This window comes from Falco biarmicus, chromosome 6 (genome assembly GCF_023638135.1).
Source record: "Falco biarmicus isolate bFalBia1 chromosome 6, bFalBia1.pri, whole genome shotgun sequence".
Lineage (NCBI taxonomy): Eukaryota > Metazoa > Chordata > Aves > Falconiformes > Falconidae > Falco > Falco biarmicus.
Window position 1 is genome coordinate 81,260,625 of NC_079293.1, and position 20,152 is coordinate 81,280,776.

Genomic DNA, 20,152 nt, shown 5'->3' on the forward strand with positions numbered 1-20,152 from the left:
ACCTTGGGGGCACACAAGGAGGATGTAATACTCGCACAGATGTCTTTGTAGTTGAAGAAAGCCACACAGCCAAACATACATCATCATCATGAACAACAAGAAATCACAAGGCTGATAAACAAATTATTTATCTTCTTTCCCAGTTTCTTTTTCTTACAATCACCTTTGTACTGAACAGGTAGCTCTTCAGGTACTACCATATCGAGCTGTTTCAAGTATTTACTGTTTTCTACGTAACTTTTCTTAAGATACAGGAGGGTTATCTTCATCCCCACCACACAGGAGGGGAAGTGAACATCAATCATTTACCACAACCTGTTCACCAGCCTACAGGGCATCTGTCACAGGGCCAAGGCTGGAGCCCACACGTTATTTCCTAGTCTAATCCTCCCACAATGCATTCAAAGAGCCAGTCTGTCTCCTGTTTTCTCATACTCAACCTTGTTGAAAAGTCACCTCGATTATACACTCCTGTTGCCCATTAGATGCTCAGCCCTTGAGCCCCAGAAGCTGTTTATTGGACCTCCAAAACTCACATCACCTGTAATTGCAAAGTGGTATCTTTGAAAGGTTACAAACCCAAGCAAGTAACCCAGACAGCCAACATGTGTAGCATGAACAAAATTTAAAAGCTGTTTAAAGTTTAGTGGGTTTAATTTCCATTTTTCTTCCTACTTTAGGGACAATGATAGACAAAAGGACAGGAGTGTGACACTACAAGCAACTGGCCTCACAAAAGCGATACCATTGAGGAAGGGGATGCAATTATCATTCCCTAAAGAGGAGTGTCCTGACAAAGGAATATACTGAATAGGCAGAAAGTGAGGTCCCTTCTGCAGCTGGAACCAGCCCTTCCTAAATAAGAGAAATATGAAGCCCTGGTCGACTTGCTTCTCCCTCTGCTGTTCTGCTGTGACAGGGACCACCCAGCTCAGCCCACGATCTGACACAGAGCGTTTTCCTGTGGGAGGAATCTGATCATATTTGGTTTTTTTTTTTCAAAGACAAGTTTTGGGGGTTGAACAATTCTAAGAACAACTTTGGGTGTTCTAAGAACTTTTCGTGGTTATGGAGGGAAAGAAATGCTGAAAACATAACTAAGCATAAGCTAAAAGAACTGTGAACCAAGCAAGTAACTCAACATGCCTTCTTTCTGAAAGTTTTGTGATACTGTAAACACAACTCCCAATTTCTTACCATCTAAGTTTCAAAACATTGTCATTCAAATAATCACACAAAGAAGTACAGCGATTTTAGACAGACAAATAGCTGTAAAAAGAGACAGAGAAAGGTCCTTAAACTCTATGTCCTGCTATAGAGCTGTGATAGATTAAGAAGCCAAACAGGGTTTGTTGCTGTTTTTGTTGTTATTTAAATCATCAGGGTTCCTTACCTCGAAATTCCAGCCCTCTGAGCTGAAAGGTGACAAGGCCATTTCCAATTTCGATCAAGTGCACAAAGGCATTTAAATAATCCGATGCCAGAATAAAACAGTCTCCTGTGTTGTAGTTTCCCCAGCGGCCCAAAATCAAATCTCCACAAAGAGACTCCTGCAGAGATCTTGTCAAATGCTCATAAAAAATGGAGTTGAGATTATTGTCATCGTTTCCTACAACCAGAGCAGCACACATTCGTAAAGAATAGAATTTATAACACACTAAGCCATTCTGCATAAAATCCCATATTCTTTTTCATTCCTGCATAAAGATTCTTCCTCTCGCTGGATGATATCTTCCTGATACTTTATACAATCTACATTTCCTAGGTGGTTTTTAGCCCTTCAGAGAATCACATCTGAAAATTCTGCTTAATACAACCAATATTGTAAACAGAACATCAAATTAATAATTACACATATTTCAGACTGAATCAAATCATCTCTGTGTTTTACAACAGCAAGAATTTTTTGGCTAACTGAACGTCTCTGCAATGCAAATATCTACATATCGTTCTTAATTTTAAGAAACCAGAAATCATTATTTCAGTACATAAGCTTAAATCTGAATATTGTTTCTGAGATTTTTAAGGAATTAGTTCACACAGCTTCCAATAATTCTGTTGGGATTGTTTTCTTGCAGTCTTCCAGGAATTTGTCAAGGCTTTGTCCATGACTTATCTCTTGGTACTTAAGATGAGGATACATATTTTTAAAGAGGTCTATTAGTATATTGAGAAACAATGAAACTGCTACCACTTCTTTTAAAATAGTAGCTGTCCAATTACACATTGCTTGGACCAATTGTCCAGGTGAAAAACACCCCATCACAGTCTAGAAGTGTCATCTCATAAAGGTCTATGGCATTTGACTGGATTAAAAGCAGCACTTTATGATGGTGATCTGTGAAAGGGAATGAACCTTTCACAAATGCTAACACAGTGCCACATAATCCAATGTGCTGTTGTCTTGTGTTGTACACTTTTACACAACATATGCCTGACATGAGAACCGCTTTTCTTGCCTATAATGCATCAGCATCTCACCTTCAATACTTCTATGATGCTGGTACATGAATAGACACACATGTACAAACCAGCATCTTGTAGGTGTATTTGTATACAAGAGAGTGTATGTGGATATATATGTACAGGTAGACATGCATATTTATATATGTGCATATTTAGAAGCAGATCTAAAGATCTAACATGGAGAAAAAAAACCCCAGAAGATGACAGGCTGTAGCTTCCCCCACAAATTGTTCCTCCATACAAGAGGAGGAGTGGGCACGTTACTATGCTGCCCGTCATCACCATGCCCATTATGCATCCAGCCCTGGTGTGTATGTACACGCAGGTGTGTATTCATATCCAGACACACTCAGCTATACACCTTCTGAAATTTTTTTGTTCAAAATCTGAGCAAGTCATAAAATGAATCTTTTAAGCACACACACAAAAGGAATGTTTTGCTTGAGCTATGGGGTTTACATCATAATTAACTTATTAGCATATATAATAATGCTAAAGGTTATTGCTATCAGATGACAGAATGGCTTTGGGAAACATCTTATCCTCCTGCCTTGAAACGATAAATAATGAACGAGCACTATATATGCCCCAAACTGCTAATACCTCCCTCGCCTTCTTAGACACTCTGGATTACAACCATTTCTGCTTAAAGATGTGTATTTAATCGCACTACTGATGTAATGGATAAGGATTTAAAAATTGTGTGTGTGTATGACAGAAATATAATGCAATGATTACAACGTAAACTTAGACCTCCACAATACAAGCCCCTGACACCTCAGTGGCAAAATAAAATCGGCCACAGAAGGCTAAAGTGGAAGGAACCCATATATGAAACCCTGATCTCTGTCAGTGGGACTGGGAATTGGCATGAAACGCTGGTACCGGTTTCCCCTGGGAACGGCTCTGTCCTGCCAGGTGCTGAAGGGCATCAGCCGAGGTACCACACACTCCCTGCATCCACCCACCTGCCCAAAAATGCTCTCACTTTCCAGCCTCACAGGACCAAGAGGTGCTGTAACTGCCATGGACTGGAGCTCATTTAATGCACCGATACCCAGCGGAGAGGCCCACCATCTTTCCTACCGCTTTCTTTTACTTCCTCCTGCAAAATTTCCATGACCCCTTTCTCCCCCTTCTCCAAAAAGGTTTCTCTTTAGCGAAGAGGAGATACCTGTAAGCCCAAACTGCCCAGCAGCAGGGCACTGTTAACCTGCTGCTTTTTCCCAAAACCTTCCCCTGCCCACGGCTGACCTTTGAGTCTAGCCAGGGTGCCTGCTGCGTGCTCCGCACGAACGGCAATCTTACCGTTAACCGAGCGACTCAGCCCAGCAGCCGCCTGCAGCTACACGCAGCTGAAGAGTGAAATTACTTATCAAGTCACAGAATCACAGAATGGTCGGGGTTGGAAGGGGCCTCTGGAGATCACCTAGTCCAACCCCCTGCTAAAGCAGGTTCTCCCAGAGCAGGTTGCACAGAATCACGTCCAGGTGGATTCTGAATGTCTCCAGAGAAGGAGACTGCACAGCCTCTGGGCAGCCTGTGCCAGCGCTCTGTCACCCTCAAGGAAAAGAAGTTCTTCCTCATATTTGGAAGGAACTTCTTATGTTTCAGCTCATGCCCATTGCCCCTTGTCCTGTCGTTGGGGTCCACTGAAAGGAGCCTGGGCCCATCCTCGACACCCACCCTCAAGAGATCTTTGTAGACATTGTTAAGATCCCCCTCAGCCTTCTCCTCTCCAGGCTGAACAGGCCCAGCTCCCTCAGCCTCTCCTCATGAGGCAGACGCTCCAGTCCCCTCATCACCTCCGTAGCCCTCCGCCGGACCCTGCCCAGCAGTTCCCAGTCTCCCTTGACCTGGGGAGCCCAGCCCTGGACACAGTTAACTCACATGACTCAAACCAGTGCTCTGCTACATCAGCTTCCCAAGCAAATCCTCAACGGTGCAAATACATCAAATTTTGCAAATCAAGCAAAACACCCAAACTCCCAGGCCATACCTGCGTCCTTTTCGATCTGAATTGCCAGTCTGGTGTTGGAATGGTCCGATCTTTTGGTGCTGGAAATAAAGACATGTTGTACAGCCAAACCTTTTTTAAAAAAATAAGATTCTCCCCCAAACACAGTTTTATATTCTTTTTAATATATCTTATTATTCTGTGTTTCTACCATTACGCTGTTCACACTCTAATCCACTCACCAGTTTACTCCAAGTAGGCACATAAAGTTATTTCAGTTCAGTACTGCCATTGATATCATAGTTTATCACCACACAAAAGTGTCTGTGTCCCCTCCTCTTTCCCCTCCAATTCTTTCTTGCCCATTTTCCTTCTTGTGGGGCACAGTCTGTTCAGAATTTGGCATCTGTGATAATACACAACACTATGTACTTAAATAATTGAACTGGCTCCAGAGGCACATCAGCCAGGTGCCACTGAAACGGCGAATAGAAAGAATATTAAATCAGTCTTTCTTCCCTTCAAAGCCTTAAGGGAAACAGCTGGACGCAAGGGGTTTTCTTTGCGTAAAAATATTTCTGTGGGTGTATTAACATCTACAGAAAAACAACAACAAAAAAATCACTTAAGTTTCATATTTAGCGAGGCAGCTATGAGAGAGTCCCTGCTCATTCTTGTAACTTGAAAAAGAGAAAAACACAGGGTCTTAGTCCAGACAGACAGTATCCCTGTCTCTGTTATGGATGACACTTTCCCTACTCAGTATTTTCAGTAGGAGTGGAATATAAATACTGCAGGAAAAATGGTCACAAAACAGAAAGTGACTAAAAAGTTGATTGGATTGAGCTTTTATTCCTACCCCTACCAAAAGACACTAACAAGGTCTGAAAAGAAGGGATGAGCAAATCACTACGGGCAAGCTTGTGTCCAACAGAAGGGAGTGATCATTGTGGTGGCCAGAAATATTCCACACCAGCAGTCCAGAGCATCTCCCAAGCATCCACCTCCCAAGCCTTCAGGGTACAAGTAAAAGCCTGGTTTACAGAAATGCTACAGTAAATTTAGATTTCCCTGAAATACTGCTCTGGCAGCGGTACTTTAGGATTTCAGGACACTTCATTAAGAATACTGCCTTGAAAGTTTTGCCCTCAATCACTAGCTTTAGCAGAAGATCTATCAATCAGATACGTAAATATTATCATTTTGGAAAACGGAGTTAAAGCAGAAAATGGGAAAAGACAAAGCCATTTTCCCTGAATAACACTCAGCATAAGGTTACCTGCGACAACGGTGAGAGTCTCGTCTGTTCAACAGCCAACAAATGCAAAGGAAAAGTGCCTAGGTGCCACCTCTCCCAGCACAGGAACCAAGGGAGACACCCAGGCATGGTCCTCATCGCGTCCCTGGCTGCACTGTGATGAGGGCAGCGTGGCCAGGTGGGACTGGCTAGGGTCTGACTCACTGGGGTGGGGGGCACAGGGCACAGTGAGGACCTTGAAAGGGCTGATGGCTGGCCAGCCAACTTACAAAGCCCGAATTTAGCTACTCACTACGAGAACTTAGCCATGCCCTGAGGAAGACTGTGCCAAAGAGGGTGTAAGTTACATGGGAGGCTTTCAAACAGCTTAAGTGACGCTGAAAAAGGATGGTGTAAACCCTGTAAACCCAAGGTAACGTTGTCTTTGAAGCACAGCAGAGTCTCTCTGGGAGTCTGTCCTCATCTCAGCAGTGACTCCCAGGATTTTGTGTCTCAGTATACCAGTTCTTTAAAAGGCTGGAAGTTTCTGAGCTGAAGCTATCAGCTCATGCTGAAGCCAGCGGGGAGGAGGATGCCGTTGATGCCCCTAATGTTAGAAAGCCTTTTCATCCACGCTCTGCAGCCTCCCGCAAAAAGCTGTGGAAAACTGACCAACAGAAAAATTGCACAGGCTTCCACGGAGTAGACAGAAGAGGAACAAAATTGCTTCACTGTCTCTCCCTACCAGCAACTGATTTTTGCTTTAAAAAGGCACGTTCTTTACTTACAAGAAATACAGTTGGAGAGAATATGAGTCTTAATTAGAATTATTTGTAATTAATATTACTACATTATCTACATAGATTAACATTTTATTTGATGTATTATTTATCTTCTTGCCTCTGGTTGGCTCAGCTTACTGTAACTGCAGTTTTCATTTCCTATGCAACAGAAAATGTCAAGGGGGGAAAGGGCCTTCTGAGCAGTTCAGAATATAAAGAATGATTTTGCTTCAAAAAGATCATCAGAATTCTTCTACCCTGATATACACCCACCTGCAATTGCAGCATATGCCAAAGTAATCAAAAAGATTAGATTATGGAATTCGATCGATTTTCTGTTCTCAGCAGAGAAACACTGCTGATTTCCAAATGTATGTCTTACGATTATGAGATTCCTTATTAACTTTTAGTCCCTCTGAAATCAGCATGGCAGTACAAAGTACAAGTCAATACTATTCTTTACTCCAATCTTCTATGAACCTGTAAAGCATTTCTGTTCTTGAGGCACATTGAGACCCTTACAAATCAAGCAGTACTTCAGAAAATTCTGATCGCTAACAAGCAGGAATCCTTTTGCCCAGAATGCAGCTCTGGCTCCAATTCTCCCCTCCCCCCCCTCCTTTTTTTTTTTTTTTTTTTTTTCTTTGAGAGAAAAATGCATGCAACAATCAGTGAAAATCACAAGTGCTGCAGGACACTCAGAGACAGATAATGCAGCCTGATGGGAAGAAAGGATGGAAACAGAACAGCTCTCACAAACAAAACAAAACCAGGCTCCATTGGGGCTTTACCCTCCATTCCAAGCACAGTAACAGTTTAAGCAGCTAAAACGTGGGCCTCAGGACATGAGACAAAAAAGGATTTGCCTTTTCAGACACTGCCAGAAAAACGCAAATCTTTATGCAGATACTTGCAAGCAGAATTTTTCATTTTTTCCAAGACTGAGGGTAACATAGACAGTTTGTAAAGCAAACTTCTATCCTGAAATTCAGTTTGGTTGAATACATTTCAGTCAGATAACCCATTTTGGACTTTAAAAACCTTCCACAATTACTAGTAACCAAAGCTATTATGTTCGTACCTTCTTGAAGGCAACGGGAATGTGCACCACATTGGACTGTAATAGACTGCGCCTAATGACCGAACCAGTGGCACCTCCACTCCTGGGCTTTCTGCTCTCAACTAGGACCTCTCCAAGTGAACTTTTGGGACCAGTGGGTGATTTGGGCTTTCCTCCAGTGGCCTCTTGCTTAAAATGTGGTTGTTACCACTCATCCAAGATGATAATTAGCTCAGTAATTGGATTTCTTCCTGAATCGCATTATTCTACGCAAACTGAGTGCAGGTCCTTCGGTGCTTGCCCTAGAGAGCAAGTGATTGTGTTTGAACATCTTCAGCTAAGTCTTCAGCAATTTTAAAGTCAACATCCTGCTTAGTTCCTGAAATATCTCTCTCATGCTCTTTTAATCCAGCATTTACACGGGCATGGAGATAATCCACTGGTTTGCATAGCACTGTTCGTGACATTATGACTATCGCTTCCCTTTGAAAAGGATGAAGTCACTTCCTATACTTCCCTTGTCCAAAAATACTGCCTCGTTTTTCAACCTGCAAGGACGTTCTTCTCCCACTTTACTCTCCTGATTTCCTTAGAAAGGTGAAAAAAAGACTTGAGGGGGATTCAGGCAGCCTAGGGAACGTACAGCAGATGGTGAGAATCAGGCAAATTGGGGGGGGGGGGGCGGGGGGGGGGGGAAGGGAATCATTGCTGTGTTTATTTCCAGAAGATGAAAATAAAATTGCAGCTGTTCTAGCTGCCTTGCTGTTGCTGGGTTTTGGCCCGTAACAGAAATTCAAGATTTCCAGGATCCCTGCTGCGACAGAGGGGATCTCTGCTCTCAAAGAGAACAAAACAAAGAAAAGCAGTTTCCCCGTGGGGGATGCAAGAGCTGCCTTTCTAGGGTAGATCCAAAGTTTTTCTTTGTCTGTGTCCAATGAATTTTAATCTGCTGTTCCATGACATCTAACAGGCAAATCTAACAGAGAGAAACTTTACCATGCTGCAGCCCTATGATTATTCATGGGAGTCTGGGAAAAAAAAAAATTCCTCATTTCTGTGTAAATGTCTTACGCTGCTGGCACTATAAACGGGAGGCTTAGCATTAAAAACAGTAGTAGTGGTAGGCTACAACTGTGAGGCAGGAGGGAGAATCAGGAGATAGCAGAATAAGCAGGCATCCATGAATATTTGAAGGACACCAGAGGCAAAAACGATGGTACTAATTGGAAGTGTGAGGATGCCCAAGCAGTTTTAAATCAATTTCATCTAAAAGGCAGAATGATTTCACTGTGATTATAACAGCAAAGACTGACATTCTCTTAGTGCATAACCATGCTCGGGTTTTCTGGGCAGCTGCATGGAAGATATGCCTTCAGTTTAACTCACGTTAATAAAGAAAGATCTCTTACAAATGAAAGCAACTTCTCCTTCCTGTCCACTCACTCTGGTTTTTATTTTTCATGTTTGCTTCCTCCCCTCCTTCTCTGACTGCTCCAGTGTTTCATCTAACAATAATAAAAAGTGGCTTTGATTGCACAGTGGAAAACTGGGGGAGGGCTAAGGCATAAGAAGTTCCAGTTGTTAAAGACGGGGCTGTCGAAGAATCCTTTTAAAACATAGGAAAATCTTTCCTATCAATCACGTTTCCAGTTCCTAGGGTTTCTTTCTTAAAAATGTTTTTATAATTAATTCTGAGAGCTTCCTGTGTTTGTTTTTGAGTTTTTTTGTGGTTTGTTTGCTGGGTTGTTTTTTTGGGAGAGGTGTGTGTGTGTTTGGTGGTTTGTTTTTTTTTAAGTAGGTGTAAAAATCAGCATTGTGGTCATTTGCTGAGATACCAGTGAGGATGTATGTTTGGCATATTCTGAACCCTTTCCTGAAGACGATATTTCTCTGCTCCTCCAGCAATAGGGATGTAAATGAGAAGTGTGAATCTGAGATCAAAAGCTGAGTGCCCAACATCCATTAAACAACCCAACTAAGTGTTCTGACATTCGAAGATTTAGCCAGGGAATTTACCTCTAATTTGTAAGCCAGGTCATTTAAGCATCTGTGTACTTTTAAATACACTAATACTTTACCAAAATGTCATCGGTATCCCTGCTTTTGTCTGCCTTGCTACTTAACTTCTTTCCCCTTGTCTGAGTATGCTTTTTCTTTCGTAAGGCATTCAATCACTAGCTTCAGATATATTATCCTAAGCAATACAAGAAGCTATATAAGTGGAAGGATTATGCCAACTGCACAGAGATGGTTGTGTTCCCTCCTGTGTCAGTGAAGAAAGGCTGGGACCCTGACATCCCTGTCAGGATGGGGCTTAGCACAGGACCCTGCATCACAGCTACACCTCACTGTCACCAATTCATAGAAGTACTCTTCATTTAAAAGCACATGTGTTAATTACACACAAACCCATGCATCTGAAATACTGCGGGTGAGCCAAGGCAAACTACAGGAAAGGTACCGCGCTGTGCCCAGCTCTGGGCGAAGAGCTCTGCAGGACCCATTCGCTTGGGCTCTGCACTGGCTGGTGGGCCCACGAATGAAGTGGCAAAAGCCTGAGAAACTGTAAGGACCTGGAGAGCAGAAAGGGGGTAATGAGAAATGGCCAGGTGAAGTTTTCACCAGGAAAAGAGAACGAGATCAAACAGCAACAAAACATTACCAAAATGTTGGGAGCTGCTTCAGCAAATGAGGACAAGATGTTTACCTCCTTTACTCCACACAGAGAGATGCAAGTTGTTTAAACATCATAAAAAGATGAAAGGACAGCAAGGCATCTCATAATTAATTCTTAATATTCTTTACTGCTAATAACAAAGTACTCTTGTGCTTTTTTGGGTTGCGATATTAAAATAACATATCCTTATGATATTTTAATTGTCACTTTTAGACTCAAGGTGACTGCTTAACAATAGAATTAGGAGGTAGAGATGGCAACAAAGTATGAGGAGGTACAAGAATAGGACTAAGACTGGTGACTGGTGCCTTACGACGAAAGCCTACATCAGAAGTATTAGTTTAGCTCACTGTAGGGTTTTCCATATACATATTTCTCACCAAAAGATGCAGGGAGGCAAACCAGAAGCTAACCAAGCCATTCCAATACCATAAACCTGAGTGCAGCATGAGTGGCAATACACTAAAGAAGAAGAAAAAAACCCTTATTGCTACCGTGCAGTTGTACAAAATTGAATCTAAACCAACGATAACTTCTAATATATCTGTTTTTTCTTTGCAAAGACTGCTGAGAGTGTTAATCATTTACAGCAGTCACTACGGTAGTCTCTACAGTACTCTTCAGACTGAAAAAATGTCTAGTATTTTAAGAGCGAATGCTGCTAGTCAAAGGATTTAAAAGAAGAAATAAAATCCCTCTAGCATTCATCCAGTATTTACCTAGTCCCAACTTGCACAAAGCTTCAGAGACAATTCTCAGTGGCGATGCTGACATAATTCCGCATTTTGCATTACCTCAGAAAAAGCGAGAGATATTTTACATTTTGCTCTTACAAGTCCTGAGTAAATCTGGCTCCAGTACATACTCTGGTACATCAAGAGACAACGAGGACTTGAGCATGCTGTAGCATGAATTATTCCCTGCTGCTAGCTGTACACAATTTACGTATCACCCCAGTTAGAACAGTTAGACTTGCTGAACATTTCCTCTGTGATCTCAGCTTTTACCATCTTCACGCAAGTTGCTTGGGGAGGCATCTTGTTGAATGGAAGTTTTAAGTTTAGTGCTCCGAACCTCAGCTTGTCCCTGAATATTTGATTCAGTAAAATCTAAAACAGGAGGTGATCTTCATTATCCAAGTGAATGGGATGAACGCTTGCCGAGAACTCTTATTCTTATGAAAATTCAGTCAATCCATTTCAACAGGTTTTCAATACTTCACATGACAGAAATCGCATGAGTTTACTTGATCTCATTAGATTTACATAATTTGTATTAGCATTAGATGAACAGCTTATAAAATTTTAGTGTCACTGTGTATCCATGAAAGCCCTTAAAATATTACATGCTTTCTACTTCTGATTTATGAGTCCATTCTCATCTTTCTCTTACGTCCTGTTGCTGCCTTCCTTTCCAAGTATCTGTAAAAGTCCTCATCTATCATGCTTATCATTTCTTTCCCTCTATAGGTCTGCGCTCCTGCTTATCAATGTCTGTTGCATTATCCTCTTAGATTTTTCACTGCATGCCTTTTCCTTTTTTGCCCATCCCTTTCCCTTTTCATTTATCCTGCTTGTGGTTTTGATCTCTGCTTGTGTTCCTGCCTGGCCTCAGCATGCGTTCCCTCTCTGATGCCTCCCTTCTGTCTTTATTCTGTCCTCTTAGAATGATTCAGTGAATTGGAGTTGTGAACGCATCTTTAACTCGGCAGGGAACTGCAGAGCACTGAATCAGAATGCACTCCCAATTAATTATCACACATATGGCTCCTATTCAATTAGCCTCAATTTGTTTTATTGACTGCCAGGGGCAAAATTTAAGAAGAGGAGATGTTACCAGTTAAAGAGATACTACCAAACAGTTAAAATACAACTCTGAATTTTGTATAGTGTCCCTTGAGTGTGAAACTCTTAGCAACCCAGAAAACACTTACTTTAATACCAGATCTATTTGATTAAAGGTGCCTGGTTTTCCTGGCCCATCCTTCCCCAGACAGCCCTCACATTTTCCCAGGTCAGTGTGACTCCACACACGGAGTCAAGTGATGAGGTGAGGGCTGGGTTGGAGAGGAGATGTGCATACCTCCGTGCTACAGCAAGTGGCCAAAGGGACACACGTGCACACAGGGTCACTTACTCCATGGGCGGTAACAGGTCAGGACACTGAGGGGAACATAATTTCTAGTAGGGTTTCTTTTAGCCTGGGGCTTCACCTGAAGCAACACCTCCCACACCTGAATGTTGTGGCTTTGTCACTCCTCAAAGCCCTACACAGCTGCTGAAAGGGATCGAAGACTCCCAAACCAGGCAAGTGCTGCAGGTACCAGTCCATGGGAAATCCTGGTGGTCTGCAATGTGAAGATGTATGGCAGGTGGGCACTACAGCTGGAAGGAGAGACAGGGAAGGGTCTCGAGAAAACAGTCAGATGAGTAAAGTCTAATGAATAACATGTAACTTCAGAGGGCCCATGAAGAACTAAGGCTGAAGTACGGACAAAGATGTTCTGTTCTTCAAATGTTTTTGGTTTTCTCTATTTTCTGCCCCAATGCCAGAAACATGGCCACACATGTGCCTGGAGAATGGGGCGCAACTTCCCAAAGACTAGTTTATATTCAGCGTTTCAATGGAGGAACATTTTTTCCTGAAAAGAATCATCTTTATTGGGAAATCTACCAGTTATAAGAGAAGAGTAATGATGGAAAAATAGCAGCAACTTGCTAACATTGCAGCATTTGCAACACTGCCAGCGAGGGAGTGCCACCACAGTCAGCAGGAATGCTATGCCCAAGGGCACCCAAGCCAGGCCTAAGCATCTCTCAGTACCAGCCTAGGCTAGATGCTCAAGGATCTAAAGCCCTTTGAAGTCTCCAGAAAGACCCTCACCAAATTCCACGTGCTTTGTGAACAAGACCAGGCAGCCGTTCTGATCTGAACACACCAAAAATTCAGACTAAAACCCACTCATTCACTGGTCCTATTTGTTCTAAGTCTCAGGCACCAACAAGCACCCATTTTGGTTTTACCTACGCACTGATAGTTATTTACAGTATTTTGCTGAGTTCTAAATTAACTTAACACTCAATGAAAGCCTGGAGGACCCCTGAGGCCAGCTCAGTGAAGACTTCTCCTAAAGAGCCATCATCATCAGAGGGGCTAGCATTTGTAAAACTGAGTAAAAGCCGATAACAAAGGAACTAGAACCTCAGCACACTCTAAAGTCAAGTCATGCAACTGGAATACTGTGCTTCTTTCTGGTCCGTTCATAAAAACAGTATAGAAATAGAAGCAGCCAGAGAGAAACACAAAAAGTAGCAGAGAAACTGTTCAGAAGAAACTAAACCGATTACAACGAACGGTAAAACTTATGGCTGCAACGCTTCTTTCACGCCAGGTGGCTGGAAGTACTCAGAAAAGTTTGAATCCTAAGCAATTCCAAGAGAGAACAGACAGCGATGGTAGTCAGAACATCACATTTCTGAAGAGATATTTGAGGAAATAAGGCAAACACTAACTCCTGTCTATTAGGGGGCAAAAGGGTCTCCTGTGCTTAGGTTATGCTGTAATTGTTGACTTCAGAGGTTAATGTACCATTCTTTAAAGTATCCTTTATAAAATCAGTTTCCAAGGAATTACTGAACTATAAACATTTGCTGCAGTTGTTCCTCTGTAAACATCGCCACTATGGAGGTCTAAGAAAATGTGAAAAATCAAACAACATAGCAAGAAAAGACTAAAAAAACAGAAACCCAGCCCCAAGAAGGAGAACTTGAAAGGTCTGAATATGCAGCTCCCAAAGAAGGCCCACGGACAGTTATGGGCGAGTGATGTTTTGTGTTTGGAGCAGGGGTTTAGCAGCTGTAACAGATGAGCAGGCTCACAGGGAAAACAGATGCAGCAAGGGTATGCTAGAAATAAGCATTTGGAAGTGGAAGACCTGTTATTTCACGGGGAAAAAGCAGGGAGCAGACAGGTACTTTTCACAACTCCTTTTCCCACGCACGTGCATGATGTGGGTCAACCCAAATTCTGCCCACATTGGGAAAAGTCTTCCCACTCCACCTGCAGGCTGTCCATGGTGGGCAGGTTAAGTGAGCTGGTAGGAAAAAAGAAAATGCCAGAGCTGAGGCAGGGCAGGTTGTGCTCACCGTCTGTTCCTGGCTTTATTAACCTTACAGGCAGCTATTTTCCAGACCACAATGACTGGAACAATAACATAGTGATAAGCTTCTTAAAAAGATGAAGAAAAGAGAAGCCTGCTCACATATCCTCAAACAAAGAGAGGCGTCCTGTAATGCCGTTCTGAGACAACTGTCATTTTAATCATAACCTCTTTAAAGACCCCTAGCTAATTCAGTTACACCACACTGTAATTCACTCAAGACCCTTCAAAGCAAATGCAAGCTGTGTCTTACCCAAAAATAGGCACCAAACCAGATGACCGAGAAAGAAAAGCAACGGGAAGGAGCAGGAGAGATGAGCGGCTTGTAGGCAGCGACATCTCCAAATTCCTGGTGGCATTTGCTGTTTGCAGGGACAAGTCACAGCTGCAGCGGAGAACAGTCTGCTTGACGTGATCCAGTGGTTAGACCCACTGGGGAAGGAAAGTAAACTTCCTACTCTGCTCTGCCCATTGCCATATCCAAGATACAAAGCAAGATAAGAGGAAGGGAGAAGGGGAACAGAGTCAGGCTGTAGCGTGACAAAGTATTTTAAGAAAAAAAGCAAAGCAGAGGAATGGAACAACTGCATTTGAACAAACACATTATGCTTTAAAGTGCCTATACATTAAACAAGATTTACTGCTATTTCCTTTTCTCTCTCTGACATCCACAGCCTAATCTTTCCAACAGCTGTGAAAATAAAGACTAAAACAGGACTTTTCAAACTGGGAAGCAGGACCCAGGTTAATGGCAGAACAAAGCCAGTGTTCCAACAAACTTTAAAAAAAAAAAAAAAAAAAAGAGAAATTAAATTTTTCATCATTGGACTTCCATAAGGCAACCAGCCCATAAGCAGCAGGCCATCTTTCTGATTTTACATGCCTCTCTTTTTAAAAACAATGGCAGCAAAAGCTGTAAAAACGTGGCTGCATGAGGAGTTGTTCTTATTCATCTTCCTTATAGCCTGTTTTATTCTTTTTCTTAAAGTCATCCTTCCCTTTCCCGCCCGAAGGATCCCTGACCTCAGTGATGTATTGCTGTGCTAGGCTCGGCACGCAGTGAGTACCAAAGTGCACCCCATAAACAAACAGCATCTGCTGATTGCAGGAAGCACACCCATGCTCTGCGCACACACCGCGAGAGCACAAACAGGCACAGTATGGCTCCTGAATTTTGAAGAGCTTGCTAGGAATTTCACAGTTTGCTTACTGTGAAAATGAATCTTCTTTTTTTTTTAACCCACTTGAGTTCCTCCATCTCCTTGAAAAAACAAACAAACCATCATCTTAATTCTCTTAAGTCTTTCAGCTCCAGCTCGCATCATCCAGAGTGGCAGATGTCCACTCAGAAACATGAGGAATCAGACTCCTCTTTAGCCCACAGAAAAAGTGGGACTAAAAGAAACACTGGAAATGCAAGATAGGCACATGTGCGCTGAGAAAACACCAGGTAGAGACAACCAAGCCGACACCTCAAGGGACAGATGGAGCAGGCTGCTCACTGCTCAGCCTACCTGCCTAATAGCCCAGCTCTATTAATAAACATGGTACTGTCTACTTGCTAATGTCCAAAGCTTCAGCTTTGGATCAACTTTACAGAAAATAACTGGATGGCTTCTCCTCATCTGATTTCACACTGCTGGCCCAAATGATAGGCAAAAATAAGCTTTCCTTAAGTGAAACAAAGAAAAGATGAAATCTGCTTGACAACAGTGAAGTGTGCATATACCGATGAACACAAATGACACTCTAAGAACACAATCTCAATTTATGACTTGGAAGAAAAACAAATCCACGATATTTTGATACCTAGATTGCCTGTCAAAATTGTTTTCGGTTAGTCCAACTAAGACATTAAATGATAAAAAAATATAATCATGGAACTGACTACCTCTAATTTCATATAAACGTAAATGAGTTTTTTTGTGTGTAGCTAATATAAATGTGATAATTTAATGTAGTCATCAATACAGCAAGGAAGTTTGAAAATGAGTATGCAAACCAGGAAACACAAAAAAGCTATATAAAGCACATTGAAGGTAGCTTTCCCCTGGGCAAAAGTTCCTGTCAACAAGCAATGAGTATGGAAACGGCAAAAAAATATCTGCCAGAGCTTCTGCTTCATGTAAGCGTATCTCAGACCGCACTGTAGTGAACCTGTAATTTCCCATGAATACCCTGAGATGACCTTGGCAAAGCTGTCAACGCACTCCAGAAAGGAAATCTATACACCAGCTTCCCCATCTGTTTGCTCTGTTTTGTCTTATGGCACCTGAAAACTCACAGTGGCCACAGGGCACTGCAGCCCAAAGCCAGGTCAGTGCAGGAGCCAGAACAACTTTCCACTCCTGCTCAAGTTCCCAATCCTATTAACCTCTGCAGCTATTAAAGAAAGCAGTTATGCCATCCCTTTGAATTTTTAAATGTTGAAGGGTCATCAAGATTTAAAGCAGTGAGGCAAGACCCATCTCGCTTTCATTCAACTATTTAACGTATTTTGTAGAAAACGTCCATAATCTTAATACAAAATTACTCCCTTCCCTTGCCTTTTTCTGTCTTTTCACTGTGTCCCTTAATAAACCAGGAGTTTTTCAGTCCAATGCTCACTCGCTCTGGCCAGTTCTTCATGTGAGCAGTGAAATACTGAAATAAAAGTGAGGCAAAGGAGAATCAGAAGTGCTAGACAGGAGTCATTACATGTGCATACTGTGGGATGCCAAAGGTTCAGGCAAACTTTTATTTCACTTTGATGACTATCTGAATCATCTACAGGGCTGTTTTCTACTTCTGAAAGGTTTTTGAGAGGCAAGGTTGAGTTTTTTATGTTTTAAGTGACAAGATCATAGAGGATCCACTAGAATTTCTAACAAACAACAAAGCTTGATATTTTCACAGAGCATCTAACTCAAGCATTCAAGTTAAAGACAAAGTTGTAGTTACTGCTCATTTTGAAAGGACAAATAGTGGTGGTTTAAAGTATTAAAAGGATTAGGTTTTTTGCACTTGGGGTTTAAAAGTTTATGGATAAAATAATTAGCTCTGCTTTTAAAAATTATTAGCACCAACTTCCTCATGTCCCTTAGTGGGAGTCACAGATGGTCAGTACCAATCAAAACAAGACACCCCTCTTATTTAAATATCAAGCATAACCATCTTTTGAAATTTTCTTTGAACATCTTCTGTTCATCTTGTCCCAAAAGCCTTAGACAAACCAAAAGCAAATGAAAACAGTCCCCTCTATTTCCATCGACAATAACCTACAGATTCTACACTAACCTAGCTCTATGGAAGTGAAATGCCTACAAAAAAAGAAGCCACATGCCTTCAAAAAGCTCTGGTTGAAGTATATATGTCACAGATGTTCTAATCTCCACTTCCTATTAATATTATTCAAAGTTTTCATCCAAAAATGTAAAACTCTGTGGTGTTAGTGGTAGCCTCCTGCCTTTCCATGACTCCCCTCAACTTCACTCCTATGAAAGATTGAACTTTCTGACACCACCCACGCCCCTCCAGGGGAAAAAAAAAAAAAAAAAGATGCACGAGAGAGAATTTTGTTAAGATCTGGCCCCAGTGTACAAAACTCTGCTCCCCTCAAAAGGTTTTCACAAACATTATCACATTCAGAAATAAATAAAAGCCTTTTTATATGATTTGGCTTTGCCCGAGTAATGTCTTTATAGATGAGTACACATTCACTCACTGTCACAAATCAAAATAAAACCCTTCAAATTGATCAGACCCTTTCCTTTAAAAGATGGAAAAACCAATCACTGTAATCTCTCGCTTTGAATTCTCTTGAGGTGCTCAGGTGCACCAGTGGCACCGGCACAAGACGTGCGGTAAGTGCACAGCACTTCTCACTGCTCCAGCCAAGCCCCGATCTGTCCAATATAATTTTTACTTTGTGCCTCACACCGCTATTCTGCAGCTGCAGTAAGTTACTCCGAGCCTGGTTACATGTTAGTAGGGGGTGAAGAGCTCATGCACTGCCCAGAGTACAGGACTCAAAGGACCCCCCTTAGTCAGTGAATCCAGCCCCTAACATTGCAGACCATTCATTCATTCCTTACAAAGACTACCTCCATCTGGAAAGGGAAGTGTTACCCTGTCTCCAGTACTCTTGATGGGAGTCCATTAGATCCCAGTTACCAAAAGCTTTCAAATCCTACTAGGTAGAAGGAGCAGAAGGTCTTTATTTAATCTTTTCAATATTCTACATTTACATCCTTGTCAAACCAAATGAATGGCAGCTAAAACCTGACCCAAGTAACCGATTCTTAAGTCAAACTGCAAGATCAGATGTAGGAAGTAATGACAATGCACACTCATCACTTCACTACGAGAGCTGCCTGCCACATCCCAAACGGTAACATTTAATCAGGCTAGTATAAATTATATTAATGCAGCCTGACTAGTGCCAAAGGCTTCACACATTTAGTTGCTAACAGTAGCTATCAAGAGAAAAAAGGCTGAAAACAGGGAGTTTTACTGTTTTCTTTTTTTTGCACAGCTTTGTTGTGTCTATACAACGAATGCAAAACGATACCTCATCTATAACATAATAATACTTGTTTAAATACGTTTTCAGAGATAACCAAATAAACATGAAATAGTGAAACACCAGAATCAAGATTCAAAGATTAATCTCTCATGCCCTACAACAGTTTAAGGATTACCTTCACAGAGAAAAGTGCCTCCAGCAATTAAACTAATGAGAGTAAAACCTTTACAAATAACGAGCGTAGAAAATTTCTGAATAGCCTTACTTGTAGTTTTTCTCCCAGAACTTGATCGGTCTTGCATACGATGCGATAAAGATGACGCTACCAAGAAACGGACTCAGTGGTGTAGAGAAGACTGAAGTGGCCAGAGTTTGAAAAAAAAGCATAGCAGAGTCTGAAAATTACAAGTTAAGGTAACACAAATGATTTCATTATACTTTTCAACCACTGTTGAGGCAGCTCTTTGAACAGTTTATCTTTGCTTTTTTGTGCGTTATTTTACCAAAGAGGTGGTATGGAAAGGAAAGGAAGGCAGACGGAATGAAATTGCCAATTACCAGTAAGTATCAGTTGTAAGGGAGGAAATGTGTCTGAATGGAGTATGTTATTAGCAGGGTGACCCTGTCTAAGTGCTGCCTGAGGACAGACCCTGAGCACAGGCAGAGGAGGAAGCACCCTCTTCCAGCTCCCTAGCGTACCTTCTAGAACACAACGTGCCCTTCCAGAGCCTGACACGGCGTTTACAACACCACTTCCTTGAAAATTCTTCATTCTTTGCATTGGACTCTTGCTCCCAATGGTATTCCATTCCGTGTGTCTCTGCTTATTTTGGTATGACCTAGTATGTGGAGAAATATGTATGCCTCTATAATCCAGCCTGCAGGCTTAAAATCATGCTTTCACGTTAATTCTTAGTGACAATTTAGTATTGCATGCTGACTGAAAGGTAAAGAATGTTCAGCATTTCATACTTTTTGAAATATATATAAAACAAGAAGGTGAGGACAGGGGAATAGTAACTATCACATATAAACATCACAACAAATGCCCGAATCCATAGCTTGCTTTAAATGTAAAGTCATATTTCAGATTGCTGGAAAGCAAGTTAGGAGATAGATAAAGACACAGAAAAAGAAGCAAGTTAAAAGGAGCATGATTTAAAAAAAAACAAACCCCAAGCAAATTAAATGTTAGGCTTTAACTCTTCATTAATTCATACTACATTCATGAAATCTCAGGAAAAAGGTTTTCCAGTTGGCATAGAGACCAGTTGCCCTTCCCTACAACCCTCTTGGGAGGAAGCTGCTAA

At 41.8% G+C, this 20,152-nt stretch overlaps 1 protein-coding gene across 1 annotated transcript in view; it reads right to left on the reverse strand.

The window, feature by feature from the left end:
* Positions 1-20,152, reverse strand: part of PCNX2 (pecanex 2) — a 159,744-nt gene that overhangs the window by 36,596 nt on the left and 102,996 nt on the right. Inside the window, exons 23-25 of the mRNA XM_056342869.1 lie at positions 19,108-19,235; positions 4,466-4,524; positions 1,394-1,609 (exon numbers count right to left, since the gene is read on the reverse strand). Coding sequence (XP_056198844.1) covers positions 1,394-1,609; positions 4,466-4,524; positions 19,108-19,235 — 403 coding nt within the window. The remainder of the gene's footprint in view (positions 1-1,393; positions 1,610-4,465; positions 4,525-19,107; positions 19,236-20,152) is intronic.